We start from the raw sequence: 27,806 nt of genomic DNA, 5'->3' as shown, positions 1-27,806 counted from the left end.
CAATCGTTTTTATTGCATTACTCCAATCAAAATCCACAGTACTTTATTCGGTTTTAAAACAATAAATTTTAATCTTAACACTGAAATTGTTTTTACAAATTAATTATGAACGGTACTTTGTCTTGGATCTAGAAAATCATAATATTGAAATAAATGCTTATAAAAAGGTTTTATATGATGTCAATAAAGGTTTAATATTATTTATGTTATGTTCTTAATTAAGATTTCTGAAAATGGGTTCCAAAGTGTTCCCATAGTTACAGTAATTTGATTGATATCCCATAATTCCATTGGACAGAGATTATTATTATTTGTATTATTATTATTAGTTGGGCCAACAAAATGAAACAATCATACAGACTTGCATAGCATGAGAGTAAACCGAGTTCCTTATAGTTTCAATTTGATTGATGTTCCTGGTTTCTATAGGAGGGAATAGTTTCAGTATTAACTAACAACAATTGGATGTTGCAGAAACCTTGGAGATACTGGGTGGTAGCAGACTAGATTGGTCTCAGCATGTATATACTTCAAAAAATAAAACAAATTGACATCAAGTCTGCTGTCACCCATAGCTACAAGACTATATGCACATGATCTTAACTTTGTAAGGAATCAACAGCATTTCCCCCAAAGAACTGTTACTTAGCATTGTTTAAGTTATTATGCTCTTCAGATGGATGTAAGTAACCCAACAGCATTGGTTAAATATATAAAAAAAAAAATTGTGGCATTGTTTAGCTGAGGGAGCAATAAAATTTGTTAGATTTCCTGTGTGGTAATTTCACTTCTGCAAGATAGTTTTGTAAGCACAGTTATTTTTATAAGAAAGGCAAAAAAAAATCATTTAAAAATGAATGGCCTTTTAAAAAAAAATTGTTTCACCACTTGCAAGAAACTTGCTGTGAATGTTATGAAATGATCAGCTGCTGGTGTTGAGGTGTTGATGCCATTGATAGAAACAATAACTAGGCTCCTTTTGATCGGATAACATCATATATGTAAGGAGTGTTGTATTAATGTTTCATGTTGAATAAATACATGTACATGAACATTAACCCTTTGGTGCACAAGGTGGTTGCTAGCGACCACCAAAAAATACGCCAAATTGGACTTTTATGAACAGTAATAACTTAAAAACCACAATCCCCATATAAACCGCCTTCATTCGGTTGTTTCGAGCGATTGTTGAGCTTTCGTTTGGTGTGATGTTCAACAGAGGATGCTATTGAAAAGAATTGAGAAAAACATGGTTGAACATGTTCTTTTTTAGCTTTTTACCAAAATAATCTGTGAACCAAAGGGTTAATAATTGCTTTATTTAAAATTATTTGCTAAGATTCTTGTCAAACATGTGGCCATCTTTGTCAGCATCCTATTCCTTTTATGTACACAAATTGGGGAATGTTTTTTTCTTGTGTAGAGCCAGACCATTAGTTTTTGCTTCCACAATCAATGTTGAGTTAATTTCCTCTGAAGACAACTTGACAAAAAAGGTTTTGACAAAAACTAAAAAAGAATTCCCTCAACTTTCATTGGAATTTCCAATCTCCAACTGCATTTGTGACAGATTACAAAGTTAACAAATGACAGCGAGAATCAACAAGAAAATAAAATCTAAGCACATTCTCTTACTAGCAAATTCATATTGTCACTATTGTTAAAGGAACAAAACAGTTGCTGGCAGTGTAAGCACTTTATGTTATCCACTGACAAGCCTGTAGATGTTCAAGTTAATCGGCCATCTGGGTCACAAGAAAACAGTGAAAAACCTATTCCACATTTTGCATGACATCGATTAAAAAAGAAATAAAATAAAATAGTATGTGATAAACTCCAAACAGGAAATTGGTTTTATTTATTTCTCATTAAATATATGACAATTCAGATAGAAATATTTCAAGGGATGTTTTCTACCATCGTCATTTTTATACCATGAAAGTTTACTGAAAATCTGAGATCTTAGACTAGTTTGTTTTCTTCCCAATTCTGTAATGTTCCTTTAAACAATGTTGCAAAAAACATTGTGTAGATCTTCTTTTTTTTTAATATATCAGAGTTACCGATTCCTTCATTGGACAAAATAAAGATTAAAACCTGAATCAAGTCTCTGCATATTGTGGTCACAATACAATCACAATACTAGAATAGATCACATACAAATCCAAACTGCCTTTTTTTTAAAACCTGTTTGGTTCCCTATTGCTTATTGCAAGAATCACATTTTTGTACGTTTTAATGAGTCCCAAAGTTCAAATAAATGAGTGACTTGCGCAGGTTGTGCACACCTTGCTGACAATCTTGTAGATAAAAACAAAAATTGTTTTAAAGTTTAGAAGTTGGTTGGGTTTTAAAATGTTTAGAGGGTTTAGTGCAGTGCTGCTTTTGATTTTGCCCTGTTAATCTGCTGGGATATAAATTTTAGATGATTGTATAACATTCACAAAATATTTATTAAAAAAACAAATGTTTTAAGTCATTATTTGTGTGTGAGTGTCACCTTTTTCTGTTATTTGAGTTGCAGTTAAAAGTAGGATATTATTTAGGGGAAACCTAAAAGAAATTAATTCCCAAGTAGTGACGTGAAGGGTTAGATCTGTAGCCATTTTGAAAACAATGAATACAATTCACAGTCATAAATACCTGGGACAGTTTATCCATTCTGATTGGTCGACAGGGCGTCACGTGCAGGTGTTTAAACGGATGATATAACACAGTAAAAAGTGTTTAAACATAGGCGTGACGTGGGAGCTTATCGCCTGGCGTCATGCAATCAATATGCCATTACTCAATGTAAAACTACCGGAAAGTCCAATATCCAATATAAAAAAGCAACATTTGATATTTGCTGTACAGATCTATGTGATATCCAATATTTAGTATCAAACTAACTTGACCACTGATTGTTTTTATGAGGGTGTAAAATGCTGGATCCTGAAACCTTGGTTTCCGATCTTAAATCCAGCCACTTTGCAACCATGTGTGATAGCTTCTAGTAAACTCCTATCCTGAGAAAGGTAATGAATGACTCCAGCGTTGAATGTGTCCCCTGCACCAAGTGTATCTTTAATTATAGAAGGAGGGTAGGCAGCTGAGTGAAGAACTTTACCATTTGCTTCGTCAATAGCCCAAGCTCCCAACTCGCCCCAAGCGCAGACAACCTGACCTCTGTGTAATAAAATAAAAAACATACATGCATTAAACACATTAGTTCTCTACTCCTTCAATAAGGGCACATAGAAATATATCTCGGAGAATGCTGAGCCTGGCTGCCCTCTGTGTTGTCTGTGGATGTTGCGTATCATTACCAAGCGATACGCATGTATGGCAAAATGATCATCGCGTGACATACGTGTATGGCAAAGTGGCAAAATGGCATCGCACTCGGACCGCATGACGTCAACTGTATGGCCTCACAACGAAATCACAGCACAATGACGCACTCAGTGTTCTCCGGGTAAGTGCCCCAGGTAAGTGCCAACTGTAAGTGCCCCATAGAAACCTATGGGGCACTTACAGTTGGCATCAATAGTGGTTCAACTAAAACATTGTTATTCAATTGGTTTTTACCCATTTGTTAGCAGTGTATACTCGGTATTTACCCGAGCTGTGTGAAAAAAACGCAGGCATATTACTCTGGTGGGATTCGGACCCACGACCTTTGCAGCAGTGTCATACCAACTAGACCAGCGAGATTGCCCGGTGGCTAGAGGCAGTTTGAATCCTATGTTTTAGCACGGGTACTGCAAATGAGTTATTACATTGTACATGTTAAATTTGCATCGGGATAAAGAATATTAATTTTGGTTTTTACCCATTATACACCGATGTGTGTTAGCACTGTATACTCAGTACTTACCCGCGCTCGGTGAAACAAATCACAGAACATTGTTCCAATCCAACATTCCACACTGCTCACTGTGATTATTTCATTAATACAAGAAAAGCTTCATTACAAGAAAGGTTTCCAAAGTCGACTAACTTGACCCTAACTTGGTGGTCTTTTGTTCTAGCAAATGCTGTGCTCCTTAAAAAATTACAACAACTGAACATGATTGTTTATTTTAAGAAATACTACGTACCCTTGTTTTATTTTCTTAGAAAACAACTGAACACAGTCTTCTCCATTTTTGCAGCCGTGGCTCAATGCAAAATCTTTACTAACAAATACCTGACAAGAAAACACACGTAATTAAAATTAAATTAAGTATTTTTTTGTTGATTTTTGTTTGTTATGCAAGTCGCCCCAAACAAGGCTTAAAGCCACTCTTGGTATGGGGTACAAGAAGAAAAACTATTTAAAGCAATTGGACACTTTCTGAACAGAACAAACATTAAAAGTTCACAGATTTACAAATAACTTACAGGGTAATGGTGAAAGACTTCTCTTGAAATATTATTCCATGAAATGCTTTACTTTTTTGAGAAAACATTAAAACAATTATCAATTCTCGATATCGAGAATAACGGATTTATTTTAAACACATGTCATGACACGGCGAAACGGGTGGAAACAAGGGTGGGTTTTCCCATTATTTTCTCCCGACTCTGATGACCGATTGAGCCTACATTTTCACACATTTGTTATTTTTTATACAAGTTGTGATACACGAAGTGTGGGCCTTTGGACAATAATCTTTACTGAAAGTGTCCAATGGCTTTAAAGTCAGTCTAGATTGTGGGATGGAGGGAAACATCCACCAGGCAAGGAGTTCTAAAGAGATGCAGTAAGCGGAATAAAGCTGTTGGAATGGCTCTTTGTTCTACTTCTCAACAGATCAAGGGTGTTTTGGATGAGAAGAAGCAGAAAGTCTGGTTTCACGCATGGTTGTACCCGCGAGTTTACTATGTATATTTATAGTTATTCTTATTCCTAACACCATGCAAAGCTTCAAACATCATTCACACTAAATAAGCATGAACAACTCACCACATCAATCCTTGCAAGAACTTCTTCAAGACAGATCTCAAGTTTTGGCTTCTCAAGTTCAAGGGAAATCTTAATTCTTTGACTTTCCAACAGTTCCTTGTTGTACATATCCACTCTGTTGATCATTTGAATCACTTCTGTGATGTTTCGACCCTATGAAATCGATAACATAACTTGAGCTTCAGGCAATTTATAAACAAATAACTTGACCAACCTAGCCTTTCAGCAACACTATGTACAGGAGACATTTAAAAGTATTATTCATGCATACAGACTATCCATATTGTAAGGACCTTAATTAGCTGTATAGAACTTTAATCCCCTGCGGGTAATGGGAAAAGGACTTATAATCCTCAAGCAAACTGGTTAAAATAATCCCTTATTTACAGAGTTACTTATTCTTGGTATGTATGGTGTATGAACACGATTCACTTCAAGTGAGCCCATCATTACATATTGACAAATTTTCAAATACCAATTATGTTTAAATTTTAGTTTAAAGTAACACAACATTAAAAATGCCCAAGAACCTACCTCAAAATGGATCCATGTGTATTTTTTCAGGTCAAGTAATAAGAAGTCTTTATACATTACTTCAGGAAGAGATCTGTTATGAAGACAAAGGTTATAAATATTCAAGATTCAAATTTCAAGAACCACCTGCTGCTAATAGCCCATGCTTAGCACGTATCCAAACTTAGGCTTAGCCTGTATCCAAACTTAGGCTGAGCACGTATCCAAACCTAGGCTTAGCACGTATCCAAACTTAGGCTTAGCAAGTATCCAAACCTAGGCTTAGCATGTATACAAACTTAGGCTTCAGCATCTAACAAGTAATAGACCATGCTTAGCATGTTTCCAAACTGAGGTTTCAGCATGTAACAAGTAATATACCATGATGCTTAGCACGTATCCAAACTTATGCTCCAGCTTGTAACAACTACAAGTCCATGCTTAGCACGTATCCAAACTTATGCTCCAGCTTGTAACAACTACAAGTCCATGCTTAGCACGTATCCAAACTTATGCTCCAGCTTGTAACAACTACAAGTCCATGCTTAGCACGTATCCAAACTTAGGCTTCATTATGTAATAAGTAATAGACCATGCTTAGCATGTATCCAAACTTAGGCTTCAGCATATTACAAGTAATAGACCATGCTTAGCACGTAACATTCTTAAAACTGGCCGGTCTGTGGATACAGAATTACCCAAAACGCTTTCTGCACTGCATTGGGTTGAAGGAAAGTGAAAGAAATAAAATTGATAGAAATAAAACAAAGTTGTTGTATAAAAACCTGTTGCCATGTAGTATTGTTCTTGTTCCGGTAGAAGAGTTGTTAATGACGCAGGAAACAGGAGCATCACAGTCGTCATGGTACAAACAGTGGTCCATATTCACTCCATACTTGGTAAGGTCATCAACCATTAACCTGTAAAAAAAACATTCATAAATACCTCAGACAGTTTCGCTATTCCTATTGATGGAGAGCGTGTCACGTGGGTGTTTAAACGGTTGATAATGACCAGCTGGAGGTGTTTATAACCGATTGTTTTCGGATACGTTTAGATGCTTACTTCTACGCGCTTGAATTCGAATCCGAGAAACTGTCTCAGTCATAAAAATGCAACACACGTACAGAGCTCAAGGACTTGGGAAAACAGATAAGTTTTACAGCGTTTCATACTTTATTACGCTGTTATAACCAAAAAGGAATTTATGAATGGGAATAAAAGAGTAGTGACTCGTTCTTAAACTGCCGTTTAAAACCATGCAGGGTCATGGCCTTTATCGAACGGCCACGACCCTGTCGATTTTAAACCACAGTATAAGAACTGGTTGCTACCCTTTTATTCCCTTAATTTATATTTTATTGCACCAAGCCAGTTAACAACTATTTGCAATGCCATGTCTCATGCATCTCTGGACCATTAAAGTTTGTTTGCCTGATACAGCAGAAGCTTGAACTAATGTACTTGAGTAATGTTCAGCTTAATGTTTTGTCGAACATAAGATGCTACATATGTGGGTCGGAGGTCAAATAATAAAACTGTGCTTGAAATATAATCACTTCACAATCCTTCATTTTCCAAAAATTGAGAAAGTTTCAAAGACATAACATTAGTTCTAGAATTCATTTTAAGCACCTAACCCCCGTATACAGTACGATTTCTCTACAATGCCAGCAAATTACAAAAGTTAAGTCCCATAATTGGGTGTTTGTGCTTTATTCTTAGTAACGCTCCTTCTTCTGCAACTATTATTGCTTCTTACTTTGTCAATACACTCTTTGCTAAGGTGCCCATATATTCTGTACATACTCCAAGCTGGGATAACACTACAGATGTATTAGATGCATTACCTCCACGATTCCATAGCTGATCTTTGACCCTGAAGTAAAACATAATGAATTAAATCCATAGTCAATACGGTATAGGGTTGACTTAAAGGCATTGTACACTATTGGTAATTGTCAAAGACTAGTCAATTGGTGAATCTCAACGAATGCATAAAAAAACAAACCTGTAAAAAATTTGAACTCAACTGGTTGTCGAAGTTGCAAGATAAGAGAGAAAAATACCCATGTCGCACAAGTTGTGTACTTTCAGATGCTTGATTTCGAGACTTCAGCTGAGGTCTTGAATTCAATTCAAATAGTTTAGTGAAAACAACTTCTGTCTCAAAAACTCCGTTACTTCAGAGTGAGCCGTTTCTCACAATGTTTTATACTATCAACAGCTAGCTCTCTATTGCTCATTATGTTATGTTACATGTATGCTAACAATTATTTTGAGTAATTACCAATAGTGTCCAGTGCCTTTAAGAAATTAGCCAAGTGTTATAAAAGGTAAGAAGTGATTACCTTTAATTCACCACGCATTGTGGTTCAAACATTGAGGTAACAAAGCAAAGTCCTTAGTTCACCTTTGCAACAAACTTATGCAGGCCAGCTAGCAACACACCCAACAAACTGCATGCCTTAGATTGTTTATTTGTGTTGGCTTACTATAGGGTGCACAATGCTAAATATTAAAAAATACAAGAAAAATTCTTAGAAGTCTCAGAGCTTTTTACAATCGTTTATTGACTCTTGAACTTCAATCTTCTGCCCAATTTAATATGGGGAGTCCCTGGGCAGTACTGTCCCTGGGCTCGTAGAGTTATTTCCCCTCCAACATGTCCAAGCCAAAACACCCCTACACCTGTGTAATTTTACAAACATCCGACCATCAATCTTGGAAAAATGTCCCTAGATACAACCCTCAGCAAACAGGACCATTAATTTTTAGGGCCGAATGTCATCCAAAATACCTCAAGTTGGAAGTCAACAACCCCCAGGTCACAATAGGGCAACATTTTTACACTGTATTCCTTTTTTGGGGTCTCTCAAAACTGTCTATATAGAATATTTTGAGGGCAAATTAAGTAATATTGATATAAAATAGTAAAAACTTGACGGAAATAATAAAGGTTCCAACTACTAGACTGAAAAGCTAACATTTTCAAAACAGTTTAACTTTGAGGCTAGAACTGCATAATACATGTTTTTGCTTTTTAATCCTATATGACCATACGCCTGAAATCTTTTTGCCAATTGGAATTGAACAAATGAATCAAATACATTTCCAGCACATATTTATTTCAACTACACACTTCAGACAAATGAAACCTACCTGGTGTCCGTGTCTTCTATTGGAAAGTGGTCTAAGACACTGACTATATCTAGACATACAAGTCCAATAGCTAAGACTCTCTTCTTAGCTTCATCATCAACCAGCTCCAAGGATTCCTCATTATCCTCGTCTGCCATTTTATCTTCTCCTGTTTCAGGTGAGCCCTTCATTAAGGAGAAAGAATAATATCAATCGAATGTCTGTAAAAATAATAAAGACTAACGATCAATGCTAAGTTTTGTTATTCATGATCAATTGTTAATACTTTTCTAATAAGTAATTTCAACACAATTAAAATCATCCTTTTGTTCATAGTCTATCCCCTCATTACATTTCCGAACTGATAGCGCCATAAACCCCGTCAAGGTCGCTCAGATCCTCTTCACAGCTTCTCCTACAAGTTCCCCCATACAGAACAAAAACGTACGGTAAAAGAACCTTTGCTTTCAGCCCACCCACCCTTTGGAACTCTCTTCCTGCTACCTTCCGTTCTCAGATAAACCCGGCGTGACGGACTCAGAGCTCTGGCGTACTCAGAGCTCCAGATTACCAAATATGTAGTATGACGTCATGCCATGCCTGCGCACACCAAGCGAAAGTAGTCGATTTAGTGCCGTTCCGAGTCGACCGCGACTGTTTTGCTATCGTACTATTGTACTCGTAGCTAGCTGTCATGGCGGCGTCCACAAGTAAATCATGTGGTGAACAAGTGGCGCGTCTGCGACAGTATTGCGAAAAAAGTAATCACATATTAAAGTATTTGAGGAGTGGGATAACAAAACAGGTCTCAAGATTTACTTGAGGTGGTAGGGGAGGAATCGTGTAGCAGAGCACCGGAGACTCACGCCCGCAACAACAGCATGCTACGTCATCCCGGAGAGCTTGGCACGCCAGAGATCTGAGACCGTGATTACTGCGTGCCAAAATTTCCGGTAACGTCATTCAGAGCTCTGAGTACGCCAAACGGCTGAGGCCACGACACCGGCTTACCAAATTACATCTCAAGACCCTCCTGTTCACTCAATCTTTTTTGTAATCTTGTATTGTTTAGTTTATTTGTTGCTTTCTCTTGTATAAATTTGTTTATTTGTTTGTAAAGCGCATTGAGTGTACTTGCAGTACTGAATTGCACTATATAAGTATTTATCATTATTATTATTATTATTAATTTGGGTGTGATCCCTGGCTACACAGATAATGGCTGTATGGCTTCTGACTGGCACCCCCAAACAAAGATATTGACAAAATAGGGCTAGATAGCTCAGTTGGTAGAGCGCCGGCAAGTTAATATAAAGGTCGTTGGTTCAAATCCCACTCAAGTCAATGCTTTGTTCAATCCCCAAAATCACATTATTATTTTGAACGCTAAAAAAACAAACCATTAATCAACTTAAAAACTGCAGTTAGGCAGAAAGGCCTTAAAGTTCACAAGCGTTGCATTGACAAGTTTTAATGTCAATCCTGATCACTTCTGAAAGAATTCACCGCTGGGTTTCATTTCATATTGATTATATTATTCTGACTAGTTACAATATGTTACCTTGTCCAAGTACCAGTCTGAAGTACCTTGAACGGACTGTTCAACCTTTATTTCCTCTGGAATTTGCGTGTTACCTAATGAAAACAAAGTAAAGGTACAACTAAATCCTTTCATGCAATTTATAAGAACTTTCTCATAAGCTGTTCATCTTAATAGAATTTTACAAGGAATGTCAGACAACTCGTCCGTCGGACAACTCGTTTGTTCGGACAACTCAACAGTTCAGACAACTCGACGGTTCGGACAAATCAATGGTTCAGACAACTTGACTTTGAGACAACTCGACGGATGGCCAAGACAAGTCGACAGTTGAGCAGCCGACTTCCGTTATTGTCATGTTTACACCAACTGTCCTGTATAATTCCTGCGATTCTATAATTAATCATTATTATTTACCAATTAGTCTTTATCACAAGAAGTGTGGTGTCCCAGTGAAGCCATACTTGCAGAAACATCCGTTAGTGACTATCTCAAGACTTTGGGTAAAAAACAGACTATGACTCTAGGTGTAGCCAGCTAGCACCGAAGCAGTTGTTTTTCAATTTATTCAAAATAACAGGTTTAAAAAAACAATTAAAACATTAAATAATTAAAAAATTATACAGCTCTATTATAAGAAGATTTTCTTTTCATGATCGAGTTGTATGGTACAAAAATGAAAGTGGCGCGGGGTCATGGTAAAAAATAAAAAAACATATCAATTATCCGTTTGCCCGGATATTACCCCACCCACCATAACATACCCCAAACCTCGGGGAACGCCCATGCATCATTGCAAAGTCACTAGTCAGTACATCCCCCCACCACAGGCCGCCATTTACCCCTACTGCCCTGCGCTGAGCCCCCCCCCCCACCCCCCCACGGCCATCCGACTTGTCTCGACCCCAAGTCGAGTTGTCTGACGGTTGAATAAATCATCCGTCGAGTTGTCCAAACCGTCAAGTTTTCTGAACCGTTGAGTTGTTCGAACCGTCGAGTTGTCTGAACCGTCGAGTTGTCCGAACGGACGAGTTGTCTAGTCTCCTTTTCAAGATATTTAAATGTATACTCATAAAGTGTAGTCTGGTACCTGATATATCTGGGGGAACAGCCTCGAGGGAAAGACTAGGGGATGTTGTTGATGATTCTACTTCTGTTGTCCTCTGCACTTCTGGAACTAAACACAAAATATTGATCAATAATATTAATGTTATTGGGTAGATATATCCAAAGTTTTTAAAGGGAAGGTACACGTTTGGTAATTACTCAAAACAAAAATTAACTTAAAACTGACTTGGTAAATAGCATTGGGGAGCTTTTGATAGTATAAAACATTGTGGAAAACGACTCTCTCTGAAGTAACGTAGTTTTTGAAAAATAGGTAGCTTTCACTAAAATATTAGATGACTTCTAGCTAGAAGTCTTCTATCCCAATCTGAAAGCACACAAATTCGTCTAACAAGGGGTTTTTTCTTTCACATCCTTTTTTCCCAACTCTGATGACCAATTGAGCTCAAATTTCACAGGTTTGTTATTTTAAATTCATATGTTGAGATACACCAAGCAAGACATTAGTCTTTAACAATTACCAACAGTGTACCTTCCCTTTAAGTTAGTTAAACAAAATTAGTTTATTACTACTCACCGGCTTGATTATTTTCTTCATCTTCATTCTTTTCTTGCCCCTTCTTGTTCCGACGCTTTGCCGTGAAGTTCCCACCAGCATAACATGAACTTTGGCACATTGGCTTGTTGGCAATCAGGCATGTCATGCACGAAGAACAAAATCCCGACAGTGTTTGCGTGTTTGGTTTTAGAATGTGTTTAAACTTGTCTCTGGCTCGTTTGTCTCGTTTTCGTTGTCTGTCTTCTTCTCTTATGCGTCTTAATTTCTCTGGTTGGCTTTGCACTAGTCTTAGTCTTTCAGCTTGTTTCCTCTCGCGCCAATATGCACGCCTGGTTTCAGTGTTTGTTGATGTGGATGCGGCTTTTCTAGAGCGTGGCACCTGTAGCCTTTTTTTCCGTTCCATATATGCTTTTTGTCTTAGTCTCCCTTGCTCCCTTTGTTTTTCTTGTTGGGCTGGGCTTTTCTTGACAGGTTTGGTCTTTTCTCTTAGTTTTTGAGCTTGTTTCCTCTCGCGCCAATATGCACGCCTGGTTTCCGGGTTTGTTGATGTGGATGCGCCTTTTCTAGAGCGTGGCGGCTGTGGCAATTCAAACTCTAGCTTACCTTCGGCACAAGGTTGGTTTGCATTTTGAGTTTTTTGGGGTTCCATATATGTTTTCTGTCGTAGTCTCCCGTGCTCACTTTGTTTTTCTTGCTGGGTAGCTTTGGTCTTTGATCTTAGTCTTTCAGATTGTTTCCTCTCGCACCAATATGCACGCCTGGTTTCCGTGTTTGTTGATGTGGATGCGCCTTTTGAAGAGCTCGGTCGCTGTGGCAGTTCAAACTCTTGCTTAACTTTGACCCAAGGTTGTTTTGCATTTTGAATTTTTTTCCGTTCCATATATGCTTTCTGTCGCAGTCTCGCTTGCTTCCTTTGTTTTTCTTTTAGGGCGAGGCTTTGCTTGGTAGGTTTGGGTTTTGATAAGGCTTCCCGCAGCTTGACTCGCCTACGTTTAGCAGCAACTGCTTGCTTTTCAAGATACTTGGCATACCCTTGAGGATCTTTCTGTTTGAGTCGTCTTCGATAGTATTCCGATTTGCTCACCATGATGTTTAAAACAAGGAATGAAAGATTTATGGGATGTGGTGAGAGGCTTGGTGGTGAGAGAAGGCTTGGTGGTGAGAGAAGGCTTGGTGGCAAGAGAAAGCTTGGTGGTGAGAGAAGGCTTGGTGGTGAGAGAAGGCTTGGTGGTGAGAGAAGGCTTGGTGGTGAGAGAAGGCTTGGTGGTGAGAGAAGGCTTGGTGGTGAGAGAAGGCTTGGTGGTGAGAGAAGGCTTGATGGTGAGAGAAGGCTTGATGGTGAGAGAAGGCTTGGTGGTGAGAGAAGGCTTGGTGGTGAGAGAAGGCTTAATCTTTGGTGGTGAGAGAAGGCTTGGTGGTGATAATGGCCTTTAAGAGATGAAGGGGGCTCAAGATGGATTCGTGTAGAGCAAGCTGTGTACAGATGAATCTGGGATTAAGAATGAAGAACGAAGAAATAAACCTGAGAGTAATGTTAAAATAGTTTGTGTAAAACCCAACCCATTCTTTAAAATGTTTTTTTTTAACAAAAAATTAAGAAGCTGTCTATACCAACTTTATTCGACCAGCCATCGAATACATGTAGAAACCTCATGGGATCCCCAACAGCCCACACTAAGCGTACATTGTAACATCAAGAAGCTAGAGCAAGTCCAACAAAGCACAGCTCGTTTTGTCATAGGAGATTACAGAAGAACAAGCAGTGTTACCGCCATGCTACTAGAACACCTTGACTCGAATGGCCTACTCTAAGGAACATCATTACCAAAGCCGCCTTCAAATGATGTACAAAATAAGATTCAACCTGGTCGACATCCCCTGAAGCACCCATCTGACACATTCAACCACAACAACAAGAGGTCATTGCTCCCGATTCAAAATCCCACATACCAGCTCTTCAGTGTACACCAGCTCTTACTTCCCACGCACCATCCGGGACTGGAACAACTTCCCAGTTAACCTTGCTGCATTCTGTCCCTTGACGCCTTCAAACTGGTGTCAAGGGACCCCCGGCTGAAGTAACCTCATCTCCAGCTTTTTACTCGCACCTGTACATAATTCTATCTGCACCTGACACAAATTCCCGTTGCCTAAGCCAACCCATGCGCTTAAACGCAGTGCGTACATTTTTAATTATTTGAAGGCTGCAAATTCAAGGAAGAAGAAACTGTACCTCCGACCTAGCGGGCAGACACGCTCTTGGAGGAAGTATAATCCCCCCATGAATAATACCTACTACTCGGAAACCCCACTTGGTCATATAACAAACATGGATAACTTTACAATCGTCGAACAAGTCTACACGTAACACTGTAACAGTGCCATTTGAGACATACTTTGAAAGTCTCTGTTCCACAACCAGTCCAAAAAAGAACTGAACACATAATTTTTTAGGTGAAAAAAAACATACTTTTGACGTCAATCTCTTTTATAAATGTGAAACAGGACCTGCACAGGGTTTAAGCCCCACTTGACTTGTGTGGCCAAGGCTATTAGGTAGGATTCAAGGATTCAGCAAGCCTTGGCCACACAAGTGGGGCAACACAGGGTTAGGATAAGGGTTAGGGTTAGGGTAAGGGTTAGGGTTAGGGTAAGGGTTAGGGTTAGGGTTAGGGTTAGGGTTAGGGTTAGGGTAAGGGTTAGGGTTAGGACATTAGGAATAGGATTACAGGAAATTCGTGTAAACATGTCAGTAAAACATGTCGAGTTGTCTGAACCGTCGCGTTGTATGAACGGTTGAGCTGTCTCAACCGTCGAGTTGTCCGAACCATTGAGTTGTCCGACGGACGAGTTGTCTGATATACAGTCGTTTGACCAGTTCTGGATCACTTTTTGAATTCACATTGTTTTTTGTTGCAATCTCTTTGATATCTTAAACAAAAAAGTTTATCAGTTTACCTAAACATGACATAAAACTCACCAAGTATTCACTGACAAAAAAAGATTAGTTCTTTTGAAGAGGCTTTAAAGACACCTGGAAATAGGATTTTTTTTCTCTTTTAAACATAAGAGTATATGTTTATTAACAATAAAACAATTTTTAGAGTAATTGTTTGTCACGATTTATATGTTAAAAAAATTAATTAAGTGCTTGGGGGGTTGACTCCGCCTACCCCTTTTGTGACGTAGGAAAAGGAAGACTTTGCCTCGATGCGTAGATAAACACACGTGCAAAAGTACATGTAATTCTAAGACGTGAGTTTGTACGCTGCGAAAAAGGTTTTTTTTCTGGCTTTTTTCCGGCAATGCCGACCAGGTGTATTGCTGCTGGATGCAGCAAAACAACTTAAGATGGGGTCAGTCTTCATCTATTTCCTGCAGATCCCAAGTATAGGCGGTTGTGGGCTGCAAAAGTCAGATTAACTAGAGCAAAGTGGTCCGGTCCGACGTCTCTTTCAGCGCTATGCAGCGAACGCTTTGAGCCGTCGTGCTTCGAATCCGGGATACACCACTCATTTGACATGACGAGAAGAGCCATTCTTAAACACGACGCCAACAATTTTTCCAGCTAGTGGGAAATCGAAGAAGGTATCTGAAAGACGTGACGAACCCAGAAGTCATTTGCTAAACGTGAAAAAATTCGGGTAAGTTTGAACTTTGAGGATGTTTTTAGCTTTTGCCAAGTGACACAATTTTTTTTGGGTAGCACATGCGATTCACCGTGCGTGCAGGTCCTAATGTGACCGTCCGCCCATTATACAGCAGCCATAGTGCGTGCGTGCAGTCTGCTCCGTGGCCGTATTTCTATAATAATACGTAGGCAGACCCACATCTTACAACCCATTTGGTCACTAAAAAGTCGCATAGTTAAATAAAATTAGCAGCAATAGCTTTTGTAAAAACCACTAGGCGTTCAACATGTTCAAGTTTCAATGTACGGATGTGTGTAAAATCGTGTCTAAATTTGTTTTGATGTGCAATGTTCTCAGACGTAATGTACGGGGGCCTGATTACAAAATTTCTCTTCAAATATCGCGCCTTGAATTACGTCACGAACAGCGCCCTCTCAGGTCGGGGCCTACTCGTAGATTTGCAAATACAATCAAAACTAATATTTTTAAACCTTAGTTAACTTTTTATTCACATTCCTCTCGTAAAAACACATGACAAAAGCTTTATTTAAAAAAATACCACTTCCAGGTGACTTTAAGAAAAGTATCGTCACCTGTTTGACCAGTTCAGGATCAGTTGAATCTATTCTGAATCAGTAGAGTGCCCTTTATTGCAAACCCATACTCCCATTCATAAAACTGTCTCTCAAGGACACGAAACTTCAGAGGTGTGTTGGCATGGACTTGGACTTCCTTTCTTTAGTGAATGTCATGCAAGTGTCTTTAATAGCAGCGCAAAAACCCAACAACAAAACCACAAAACAACAGCAAAGGCAAATGAAAAAGTGAAGCGAACCTAAAAATCATTATTGGCCCCTCCAGGTTTAATTTTCTCACAAAACAAAAAATCTACAAGAATTTGTTGAAGTAATGTTTCTCAAAATCAACTAAATAAACTTTCCACTGCAGTAATATGATTTTAAGTTAGCGGAGATGTTGAGTGATCCCGAACTGGTCAAGGGTAAGTTGCCCCCCCCCCCCCAAAGAAGATTTTGGTAACTTCGTCTCCTCAAAACAACAAGATGACTGCACGGTATTTACAGGAATTTGTTTTTACACATTCTTATCATTTTACATAAATATTTTTTGCAGAAGTTTTAACAGTGTTTTTCAACCAACATTTTTAAACAAAAAAATGATCAATTTCGCAGACAACCTTCAGGAAAACGGCCAAAATTTATTTGCTGGTGATTTTTGGCACCTTATTTTGGATTTGTTGGTTTAATGGGAGTTGATCTTCACATTTATCAACAGAAATTGGTAATAATGAGGTTATTGCAAAGTTGAAGTGATCCCGAACCGGTCAATGATCCCGAACTCTGGTCAAATGACTGTATACCGTTCCTCCGTTGCATGCATGCAACGCGGCCGCGACACAGGTAGGTACTAAACTGCTAACTAAACAAAGGTCCCATTGCGAACAAATTTACATTTGTTAAAAAATATGTTTACCAAACTCAGGAAGTTACTCACATGTTCCTTGTTCCGGAACTGTTGAATTTTCTCCTTTGCTGTTAATATTTTGTGAAAATAAAGCTTCCCACGAGTCACGTCCTACCTCCCTGCTGAACGGACTTGCTTGTAAACACTCTCTAGCGCCCTCTAGAGGCGGATAGACTTGATTTCCAGTCTGAGACGACAGCGGTTATTTCTCTGTAACCTGCTGATTGCACCACCAGAGAGCATCTAGGGCCTAACATTGTCCCGGGCCCTAAAGCGGGCCCTGACCCACGCCGTAAAGGTTCCTCACTCGCAATCTCTTTGACAGATTTGCCAACTAAAATGTGTTATACATCCGCACCTGAAGATGCTGAACCCAAAAGGTTCTACTGCTGCTCGCATTTTAAAGGCTTTATGTGCTGTTTCATTCGGCCTGTTGTTGGCCTAAGATTTCCCCAATGCAAAACTTTCTCGGGGCCTTGATCGGGCTCGTACCCCACGCCGCAAAAGACTCCCCCCCCCCCTAAAACTTCTTGTGTATGGATCCATTCACGATGCTGGTGATGATTGGGATGAAACGCCGTCTGAGCATTATGCAGAAATAATAAGGTTACGAAGCTATACTTTAGTTGTTTTTAAGCAAAAAATAGTGCATCAAAAAGTCCTTAAATTCCAACAACTGAGAGGGGGGCACATCACCCCCTTAGACTTGATTTCACCAGAGAGCATCTACGGCATAAAATTTTCCTAGGCCCTGAAGCGGGCCCCAGACCCCCCGCCGTAAGTGTTTTGACTTACGATGTCTCCCGCCTCCTCTTTCAAGATAGATGGACGCCCTGGGGATGGTATCAATCTTGCTTCGAAGATAGAAGCTTTCAAAAAAATCGGCCAGACTTAACTGGGAGGCGATGAGTCAAAAACAATCGGTTTATTTGACTACCGTCACTCATTCAAAACCAGTTATTTGATGAGAAGGAAAGATGGATGTGGTGGGAAATGATAAACCACTTTCTCATCAGCCTCTAATGGTATCCAATAACTTAAAGGAACATTACAGAATTGGTTTTTGCTAACAAAAACGTTGCTGGCAGTGGAAGCACTTTATATGTAATCCACTATATACATAAACTGACAGACCTGAAGAAGTATGAGATCGATCGGCCGTCTGGGTCACGAGAGAAAAACGCTCACTGAGCGATAAACTATCCGCTCATTTATTGACGAAAAAACAAATACGTGTACCCTGATCTGGCGTAACACATTAATATCGTATTTGTAATGTATAAAAACAAGATTTGATTTAAATTTTGAATATCAGTAAAAGAATCGGGTTTCGCCATATTGTCTGGGTTGTGTGACGTCATCTATTCTCGAGCGCAATTCCCATTAATGCTCCACACGGGGACTTTTGCCTGCTGCGTCTCCGCCCTGGGCCGCAACGTTTTTTTAAAACAAAAAAGACTACCGTCGTGGACAGGATTCGAACCTGCGCGGGTAACCCCATTGGATTTCGAGTCCAACGCCTTAACCTCTCGGCCACCACGACACATGGTAAATATTTACTTACTTTTTCGAAGTACTAAAAAGTACACACATTTAGCGAGACGGATGAAAATAAAAAATAGCATGCAACTCAAATTGAATGTTCTTAAATGTAGAAGCAAAACATGGCAATTTGTATACATTATTTGTATAAAACGTAGGCCTGCAAAATAAGCAACAAACATGTTGCTTACTGCTAACATTCGATACAGCAAACTGGTCAAAATAGTAAACACAATAACATATAAATCGAAAAAAAAAAAAACTCGTTTGAAAGGAGATTTAGGCCTTCTTTGTGTTTAGTAGCTTTTGTAGTCACGGTCGCCGAATGTTGAAGGTTGGACACAGTTGAAAACATGCCCAAACTGCAAAAAAAAACACCGGGATTCGAACCTGGTCCGGACCCTTCTGTTTTCGAGTCCCACACACCTTCACTATACGGCCACCCAAAACAAAACAGTGACTGAGTTCAAATTTTACCCAGACAACACGGGGGGGGGGGGGCGGGGTGCCCGCAACATTGCGGAAGTTTGGAACTTTTTTCACAGAGCTTGAAAGTGCGGCCATCTTGCATTTTCGGGGGTGAAGATTTAAAGTGCAATTGACGGCGAAGAATGAGCAAAATCAAAAATCGCAGCGGCCAAGAGAAAAAGTTTTTACTATATTAACTTTATAAGTTCGGGCGGCAAGATAGTACGTTGTGGACGCATGTTAATAAAAAGCGGTGGTCGCTAGAAAAACAGTTTTGACTGCAATTTTCAAAGTAGTGGCCACAAGATAATTAGTCGTGGTCAGAAGATAAGTTGGAGCCGTGAGTGGCGGCCGCAAAAAAATAAGTGGTGGCCGCAAGATATAGGTGGTTTGCTGTGAAACATATAATTTTTTTAATTGGCACCAATTGGCCTTTAAGTCACCTGAAAATAGAATGTTTTTTCTTTCAAACATAAGAGCTTATGAACAATAAAACAATTTTTTTAGTAATGGTGTTTGTCACCAGGCGGTCCATCATCGTTAGTGTTCTCGTTAACTGGCTTTTGGTGTTCCGTCTTGATAACTTCAGCTTGTTGATGTCAGTCATGATGTAAGATGAAGTTGGTATAGTAAACAAGAGTAGAACGGGGTGACCGAATTCTCTGTGACAACGGCGGTGTACATCTAGTCATGATCCACGGAGCCACACTGGTAAAAAACTTCGCTCATAATCTAATGACCCAAGTTAAAAAATAAACCACTTTAGAAGGGACCCAGTCCGGCCCTCTCTAAGCTTTAACAAGTTTACGCTGCTTGTTCGCGTTGTTATAACGGCATATCCGCTTATTTAAAGACGATAAAACAAAAAATAAACTGATCAGGCATGCCACATTAATCTCGTATTTGTAAAGTATAAAAGCAAGATTTTTTTTTTAATTTTAAAAATCAGTAAAAGAATTGGGTTTCGCCATATTGTCTGGGCTGTGTGACGTCATCTATTCTCGAGTGCAATCCCATTACTGCTCCACACGGGGACTTTTGCCTGCTGCGTCTCCGCCCTGGGCCGGTACGTCCCTCCTCAGTCAACCTGGTCAGCACAGCCTCCGCTGAGCTAACCATATCGGTGCCGAGCTTAACGTGGACACCCGATCGTCATAGACGAAGGTCACACAGAGCTCCCGAACTCAAGCGATCCAACCAACCCCGGCTTCCGAAGTAACTGGATTACAGGCGCACGCTACAACGCCCAGCCAAGAGTTACTGGACATTATTTAACTTTATCAGCAGCTCTTTAATCTACAGACGCGATGAATAAAACAAAAAAGACTACCGTCGTGGACAGGATTCGAACCTGCGCGGGAAACCCCATTGGATTTCGAGTCCAACGCCTTAACCACTCGGCCACTACGACACATGGTTACTATCGTTTATAGTTTTTTTTGGAAATACTAAAAAGTACACACATTGAGCAAAAGTGGGTGAAAGTCAAATAGCGTGCAACTCAAATTGAATGTTCTGAAATAATGCACAACATGGCAATTTATATACATTATTTGTAAAAAATGTAAGCCAACAAATTAAGTAACAAATATGTTACTTGCTGCTAATATTATACATTCGATACAGAAATCTGTCGATGAATATTGAAAGGAAATTGACTGTGTCTAGTAGCTTTAGTAGTCACGGTCACCGAATGCTGAAGGTGTTGGACACAAAGTCGAAAACATGCCCAAAATTGCTAAAAACCGTTTCCATTTCGGAAGACAAAAAAACAACCGTGATTCGAACCTGGTGGGGACCCCTTAGTTTTCGAGTGCCACACCTTTACTATTCGGCCAGCAAAAACAAAACAGTGACGGAGTTCAAATTTTATCAAGACCACACGGGGAGGGGGGGGGTGCCCGCAACAAGTGATTGAGGAAGTTTACGACTAATTTCACAGAGCTAGAAAATTCAGCCATTTTGCATTTTCGGAGGTGAAGATTTAAAGTGCCAATATTGACGGCGACGAATGAGCAAAATTAAAAATTGCAGTAGCGGCAATAGAGAACGTTTCCACTGTAACTTTATAAGTTTGGGCGGCAAGATAGTACGTTGTGGCCGAGTTTGAATTGTTAATTAGTGGTGGTCGCTAGAAAATAAGTTTTGATTGCAATTTTCCACGTTGCGGCCGCAAGATAATTAGTAGTGGCCACAAGATAAAAAGTTGTGTTCAGAAGATAAGTGGCTGCCTCAAAAAGTTGGGGCCGTAAGTGTTGGCCGCAAGATAGTATAAGTGGCGCGCCGTGAAACCTGTGATTTTTCCAATTGGCACCAATGGGGCAGTGCAATAATTATAACAATGGTTTCGGGGAAAGAAATAAAATTTCGAGGATTCAAACAATTATTTTTTTAACCCATCCCTTTAGAGGCTCATATTCTACTTATAATCTGTAATGGACAAATAAAGTTGTTATAAATTTATTGTGACTAGGACCATCTAGGCTTACACTAAATCTGTCTCAAGGAAGCTAACCAAAACTTGACAGAATACCAATAGTTACCAAATATTCAAGTGAATGAAACTTCTATGATCACCTTAGTTGCAAGTATCTCTTGGTATTGACAGCAGTATAGTCGATTCGCATTTCCATCAATGCTTCAATGGTAACATAAGTCAACATCACTCTTGTGCCTTTAGTCTGAAGCCAAAAGTATAGGGTCGAAAATGGGAACTGAAAATGAAACAGGTCACCTTATATGGAGATGAAATGGAGCAATTATGTACGCTTTCAATAATATATACATTTCCGTCAATAAAATGGGCTTCTTTAAAGGAACATTACATACTTGTTCTGTGTGCTAACAAAACAGTTGCTGGCAGTGTAAGCACTTTATGTAATCCACCATATACTTAAACTGACAAACCTGTAGTTTGAGATCGATCGGCCATCTGGGTCACAGTGAAAACCCGATTACTTTGCATTGCATGATGCCAAAATGATCACGCTCACTGAGCGATAAACTCCAAACGCGAAGTTAGATTATTTATTTCTCGTCATTATGACATTTCAGACAGAAATATTTCAAGGGATGTTTTCAACTATCATCATCTTTAGACTGTGTAAGTTTTATGTAAATCTGTGATCTTCACGATTTTTGATTCTTCCCAATTCTGCAACGTTCCTTTAAATCACAGTGAGACTGCATTATGCAGAAAAGTTCCAACAATCCTTATTTACATAAGGCTGGCGAATGGGAACTTTATGTCTGGCTTCTTGTGTGGGAAGAATGCTGCATTTTACTCGTTTCGCACACGATGAAAAATATAGTATAGAAGTAGCACTGAAAAAACATCAGTTGAATATTAAATTAGCCTGAAACATCAAAGAATGTGGATGACAATGTGCTTGAGTGAGACTTTGTAGATTTTAAAAAATTTCACACGTGGGGCCTACACTTTTCCTAGATTCCTGAGTTGAAACAAAATGACTCTCCACCTGTTCCAGTTTCAAACATGTTTTTTTAGGGGGGGGGGCACTGAATGTGTCTAATAATTGTTGCTTGGAAAACCTTCAGTGTCTATGTATGGCGGGTTGGCAGTAGCATGGAGAACTATCCTTACTGGGGAGAAAATCCTTCCTTGTTTTATCAGAGACGGCGTAGTGGTGATCAAGGAGCCACACCAGTGAACAAATCTCTGGCTCACACGTGACTTCGCTCGCAATCTATTTCAAGTCTCTAAACACACCTTAAAAATCGTCATCTTCCAAAAGGGACCCAACTCGGTCCTCTTAAGCATTGCTAGAGTGTTAAAGCTGTTTCCCATTGTTATATACGGTTACATAGGCTATCCGCTCATTTATTGACGAATAAAACAAATTAATAAATGAATCTGATCTGGCATAACACATGAATATCGTATTTGTAATGTATAAAAACAAGATTTTATTTAAATTTGTAACATCAATAAAAGAATTGGGTTTCGCCATATTGTCTGGGCTGTGTGACGTCATCTATTCTCGAGTGCAATCCCATTACTGCTCCACACGGGGACTTTTGCCTGCTGCGTCTCCGCCCTGAGCCGGTACGTCCCTCCTCAGTCAACCTGGTCAGCCCAACCTCCGCTGAGCTAACCATATCGGTGCCGAGCTTAACGTGGACACCCGATCGTCATAGACGAAGGTCACACAGAGCTCCCGAACTCAAGCGATCCAACCAACCCCGGCTTCCAAAGTAACTGGATTACAGGCGCACGCTACAACGCCCAGCCAAGAGTTACTGGACATTATTTAACTTTATCAGCAGCTCTTTAATCTACAGACGCGATGAATAAAACAAAAAAGACTACCGTCGTGGACAGGATTCGAACCTGCGCGGGAAACCCCATTGGATTTCGAGTCCAACGCCTTAACCACTCGGCCACCACGATACATGGTTTCTATCTATTATAGTTTTTTGAAATACTAAAAAGTACACACATTGAGAAAAAGTGGGTGAAAGTCAAATAGCGTGCGAATTGAATGTTCTGAAATAATGCACACAAGGCAATTATTATACATTATTTGTAAAAAATGTAAGCCAACAAATTAAGTAACAAATATGTTACTTGCTGCTAATATTATACATTCGATACAGAAATCTGTCGATGAATGTTGAAAGGAAATTGACTGTGACTAGTAGCTTTAGTAGTCACGGTCACCGAATGCTGAAGGTGTTGGACACAAAGTCGAAAACATGCCCAAAATTGCTAAAAACCGTTTCCATTTCGGAAGACAAAAAAACAACCGTGATTCGAACCTGGTCGGGACCCCTTAGTTTTCGAGTGCCACACCTTTACAATTCGGCCAGCCAAAAACAAAACAGTGACGGAGTTTAAATTTTATCAAGACCATACCGAGGGAGGGGGGGGGGGGGCTGCCCGCAACAAGTGATTGCGGAAGTTTACGACTAATCTCACATAAACAAAGCTAGAAAATTCGGCCATTTTGCATTTTCGGAGGTGATTTAAAGTGCCAATTGACGGCGACGAATGAGCAAAATTAAAAACTGCAGTAGCGGCAATAGAGAACGTTTTCACTGTAACTTTATAAGTTTGGGCGGCAAGATAGTACGTTGTGGCCGAGTGTTAAAGTCACCTGGAAGTGGTATTTTTTCAAAATAAAGCTTTTGTCACTAACATATGTGTTTTGATGAGTGGAATGTGAATAAACAGTTAACTAAGGTTTTAAAAAATCAGTTCTTATGTTATTTACAAATTTAAGAGTAGACCCCGACGCGAGAGGGCGCTGTTCGTGACGTCAATCGAGGCAGACTTTGCCTGTAATGCGTAGAGTAAACACAACTGCAAAGTACATGTACGGACCAAGTCATGAGTTCGTACGTTTCAAAAAAAGATTTTTTTTTTTTTTTTTCCGGCAATGCCGACCAGGTGTATTACTGCTGAATGCAGAAAAACACTTTTTGAAACGTACCAACTCACGACTTGGACGTACATGTACTTTGCACGTGTGTTTACTATACGCATTGCAGGCAAAGTCTGCCTCGATTGACGTCACAAAAGGGGTAGGCGGAGTCAGCCCCCAAACAACTTTATATATTTTTTAAAAATATAAATCGTGACAAACAATTACTAAAAAAATTGTTTTATTGTTCGTAAGCATATACTCTTATGTTTGAGAAAAATATATATATATATTTCCAGGTGACTTTAATTGTTAATTAGTGGTGGTCGCTAGAAAATAAGTTTTGATTGCAATTTTCCACGTTGCGGCCGCAAGATAATTAGTAGTGGCCACAAGACAATAAGTCGTGTTCAGAAGATAAGTGGCTGCCGCAAAAAGTTGGGGCCGTAAGTGGTGGCCTCAAGATAGTATAAGTGGCGTGCCGTGAAACCATATGATTTTTCCAATTGGCACCAATGGGGGCAGTGCAATATAACAATGGTTTCGGGGAAAGAAATACAATTTCGAGGGTTCAAACAATTATTTTGGTAACCCATCCCTTTAGAGGCTCATATTCTACTGTGACGGACAAATAAAGTTGTTATAAATTGATTGTGACTAGGGCCATTTAGGCTTACACTAAGGAAGCTGTAACCAAAACTTGACAGAATACCAATAGTTACCAAATATTCAAGTGAATGAAACTTCTATGATCACCTTAGTTGCAAGTATCTCTTGGTGTTGACAGGAGTATAGTCGATTCACATTTCCATCAATGCTTCAATGGTAACATAAGTCAACATCACTCTTTCAATGTGCCTTTGGTCTGAAGCCAAAAGTAGGGTCGAAAATGGGAACCGAAAATGAAACATGTCACCTTATATGGAGATGAAATGGAGCAATCATGCACGCTTTCAATAATATATACATTTCCGTCAATAAAATGAGCTTCTTTAAAGGAACATTACATACTTGTTTTGTGTGCTAACAAAACAGTTGCCGGCAGTGTAAGCACTTCATGTAATCCAGCATATACATAAACTGACAAACCTGTAGTTTGAGATCGATCGGCCATCTGGGTCACGAGAGAACAGTGAAAACCCGATTACTTTGCATTGCAGGATGCCAAAATGAAACGCTCACTGAGCGATAAACTCCAAACGCGAAGTTAGATTATTTATTTCTCGTCATTATGACATTTCAGACAGAAATATTTCAAGGGATGTGTTCAATTATCATCATCATTAGACCGTGTATGTTTTGTGTAAATCTGTGATCTTCACAATTTTTGTTTCTTACCAATTCTGCAACGTTCCTCAGTGAGACTGCATTATGCAGAAAAGTGCCAAAAATCCTTATTTACATAAGGCTGGCGAATGGGACCTTTATGTCTGGCTTCTTGCGTGGGAAGAATGATGCATTTTGCTTGTTTCGCATCAGATGAAAAATACAGTAGCAGTAGCACTAACAAAACATCAGTTGAATATTAAATTAGCCGGAAACATCAAAGAATGTGGACGACAATGTGCTTGAGTGAAACTTTGTAGATTTTAAAAAGTTTCACACGTAGGGGCCTACACTTTTCCTAGATTCCTGAGTTGAAACAAAATGACTCTCCACCTGTTCCAGTTTCAAACATGTTGAAGTCCACATTTACACTGCTTTGTGTTATGTTTTTATAGGGGGGGGCAATGAATGTGTCTAATAATTGTTGCTTGGAAAACCATAAGTGCCTATGTATTGCGGTTTGGCAAGAGCATGGAGAACTATCCTTACTGGGGGAGAAAATCCTTCCTTGTTTTATCAGAGACGGCGTAGTGGTGATCAAGGAGCCACACCAGTGAACAAATCTCTGGCTCACACGTGACTGTATGTCAAGCTTCGCTCGCAATCTATTTCAAGTCTCTAAACACACCTTAAAAATCGTCATCTTCCAAAAGGGACCCAACTCGGTCCTCTTAAGCATTGCTAGAGTGTTAAAGCTGTTTCCCATTGTTATATACGGTTACATAGGCTATCCGCTCATTTATTGACGAATAAAACAAATTAATAAATGAATCTGATCTGGCATAACACATGAATATCGTATTTGTAATGTATAAAATAAAGATTTTATTTAAACTTTTAACATCAATAAAAGAATTGGGTTTCGCCATATTGTCTGGGCTGTGTGACGTCATCTATTCTCGAGTGCAATCCCATTACTGCTCCACACGGGGACTTTTGCCTGCTGCGTCTCCGCCCTGGGCCGGTACGTCCCTCCTCAGTCAACCTGGTCAGCCCAACCTTCGCTGAGCTAACCATATCGGTGCCGAGCTTAACGTGGACACCCGATCGTCATAGACGAAGGTCACACAGGGCTCCCGAACTCAAGCGATCCAACCAACCCCGGCTTCCAAAGTAACTGGATTACAGGCGCACGCCACAACGCCCAGCCGAGAGTTACTGGACATTTTAACTTTATCAGCTCTTTAATCTACAGACGCGATGAATAAAACAAAAAAGACAACCGTCGTGGACAGGATTTGAACCTGCGCGGGTAACCGCATTGGATTTCGAGTCCAACGCCTTAACCACTCGGCCACTACGACACATCGTTACTATCTGTTACAGGCTTTTTTCGAAATACTAAAAAGTACACACATTTTAGCACGTGGGTGGAAGTACAAATTAATAGCGTGCAACTCAAATTGAATGTTCCGGAATAATGCACAACATGACAACTTATGTTCTTGCTGCTAATATTATACATTCGATACATTAATCTGTCGATAAAAATTGAAAGGAAAGTGACTTTGTGATTGGTAGCTTTGATAATCACGGCCGACAAATGCTGAAGGTGATGGACACAAATCATGCCCAAACTGCTAAAAACCGTTTCCATTTCGGGAGAAGAAAGAAACCCACCGTGATTCGAACCTGGTCGGGACCCCTTAGTTTTCGAGTGCCACACCTGTACTATTCGGCCAGCCAAAACAAAACAGTGACGGTGTTCAAATTTTATCAAGACCACACGGGGAGGGGTGGGGGGGGGGGGGGGGTGGTGCCCGCAACAAGTGATTGCGGAAGTTGGACTTATTTCACAGAGCTAGAAAATTCGGCCATTTTGCATTTTCGGGCGGCAAGATAGTACGTTGTGACCCCATGTAAATAAGCGGCGGTTGCTAAAAAAAACAGTTTTGATTGCAATTTTCCACGTTGCGGCCGCTAGACAATTAGTAGTGGCCACAAGATAATAAGTCGTGGTCAGAAGATAAGTGGCTGCCGCAAAAAGCGCGGCCCGTAAGTGGCGGCCGCCAGAAAATAAGAGGTGGCCGCAAGATAGTATAAGTTGAATGCTGTGAAACATGATTTTTCAATTGGCACCAATGGGGCAGTGCAATATAACAATGGTTTCGTGAAATAAATACAATTTCAAGGATTGAAACAATGTTTTTTTCCCAAGCCATCCCTTTAGAGGCTCATTCTTCCTGTACTCTGTGATTAAATAAATAAAATTGCAATAAAT

The 27,806-nt window shown here is 39.6% G+C and overlaps 1 protein-coding gene and 4 non-coding genes across 6 annotated transcripts; all 5 read right to left on the bottom strand.

Moving 5' to 3' along the window:
- Nucleotides 1–651: 651 nt before the first annotated feature.
- Nucleotides 652–16,987, bottom strand: LOC139950011 (uncharacterized). 2 transcript variants are annotated; one of them, XM_071948634.1, is made up of 11 exons: nt 16,896–16,987; nt 11,770–13,240; nt 11,215–11,301; nt 10,146–10,219; nt 8,606–8,769; nt 7,206–7,322; nt 6,229–6,363; nt 5,465–5,537; nt 4,931–5,083; nt 4,083–4,171; nt 652–3,168 (listed from the first exon to the last, which is right to left on the bottom strand). In XM_071948634.1, exons 2-11 carry the CDS (start codon nt 12,836–12,838, stop codon nt 2,910–2,912), a joined length of 2,220 nt encoding a protein of 739 aa, XP_071804735.1. In that variant the 5' UTR covers nt 12,839–13,240; nt 16,896–16,987; the 3' UTR covers nt 652–2,909. The 2 variants fall into 2 exon arrangements, with proteins under 2 accessions (XP_071804735.1, XP_071804736.1); XM_071948635.1 differs by having other exon boundaries at nt 16,875–16,976.
- Nucleotides 16,988–18,327: 1,340 nt separating this feature from the next.
- On the bottom strand, nt 18,328–18,408 carry Trnas-cga (transfer RNA serine (anticodon CGA)). The gene has a single exon. It is a non-coding gene; the product is annotated as a tRNA-Ser (tRNA).
- A 1,797-nt stretch (nt 18,409–20,205) lies between these two features.
- Trnas-cga (transfer RNA serine (anticodon CGA)) lies at nt 20,206–20,286 on the bottom strand. The gene has a single exon. It is a non-coding gene; the product is annotated as a tRNA-Ser (tRNA).
- A 2,919-nt stretch (nt 20,287–23,205) lies between these two features.
- On the bottom strand, nt 23,206–23,286 carry Trnas-cga (transfer RNA serine (anticodon CGA)). The gene has a single exon. It is a non-coding gene; the product is annotated as a tRNA-Ser (tRNA).
- Nucleotides 23,287–26,808: 3,522 nt separating this feature from the next.
- Nucleotides 26,809–26,889, bottom strand: Trnas-cga (transfer RNA serine (anticodon CGA)). Its single transcript has one exon. It is a non-coding gene; the product is annotated as a tRNA-Ser (tRNA).
- Nucleotides 26,890–27,806: the final 917 nt, after the last annotated feature.

This window comes from Asterias amurensis, chromosome 17 (assembly GCF_032118995.1).
Source record: "Asterias amurensis chromosome 17, ASM3211899v1".
Classification (NCBI taxonomy): domain Eukaryota; kingdom Metazoa; phylum Echinodermata; class Asteroidea; order Forcipulatida; family Asteriidae; genus Asterias; species Asterias amurensis.
This window is presented reverse-complemented; position numbering and strand designations above follow the sequence as displayed.

Coding starts and splice junctions, on each gene's coding strand:
- LOC139950011 (XM_071948634.1), bottom strand. CDS start 12,838: ATGGTGAGCAAATCGGAATACTATCGAAGACGACTCAAACAGAAAGAT. Junction 10,220..11,214: donor TGTTCCCCCAGATATATCAG/GTACCAGACTAC, acceptor TGTTTTCATTAG/GTAACACGCAAATTCCAGAG. Junction 4,172..4,930: donor TTCTTGCAAGGATTGATGTG/GTGAGTTGTTCA, acceptor TTTTCTTGTCAG/GTATTTGTTAGTAAAGATTT.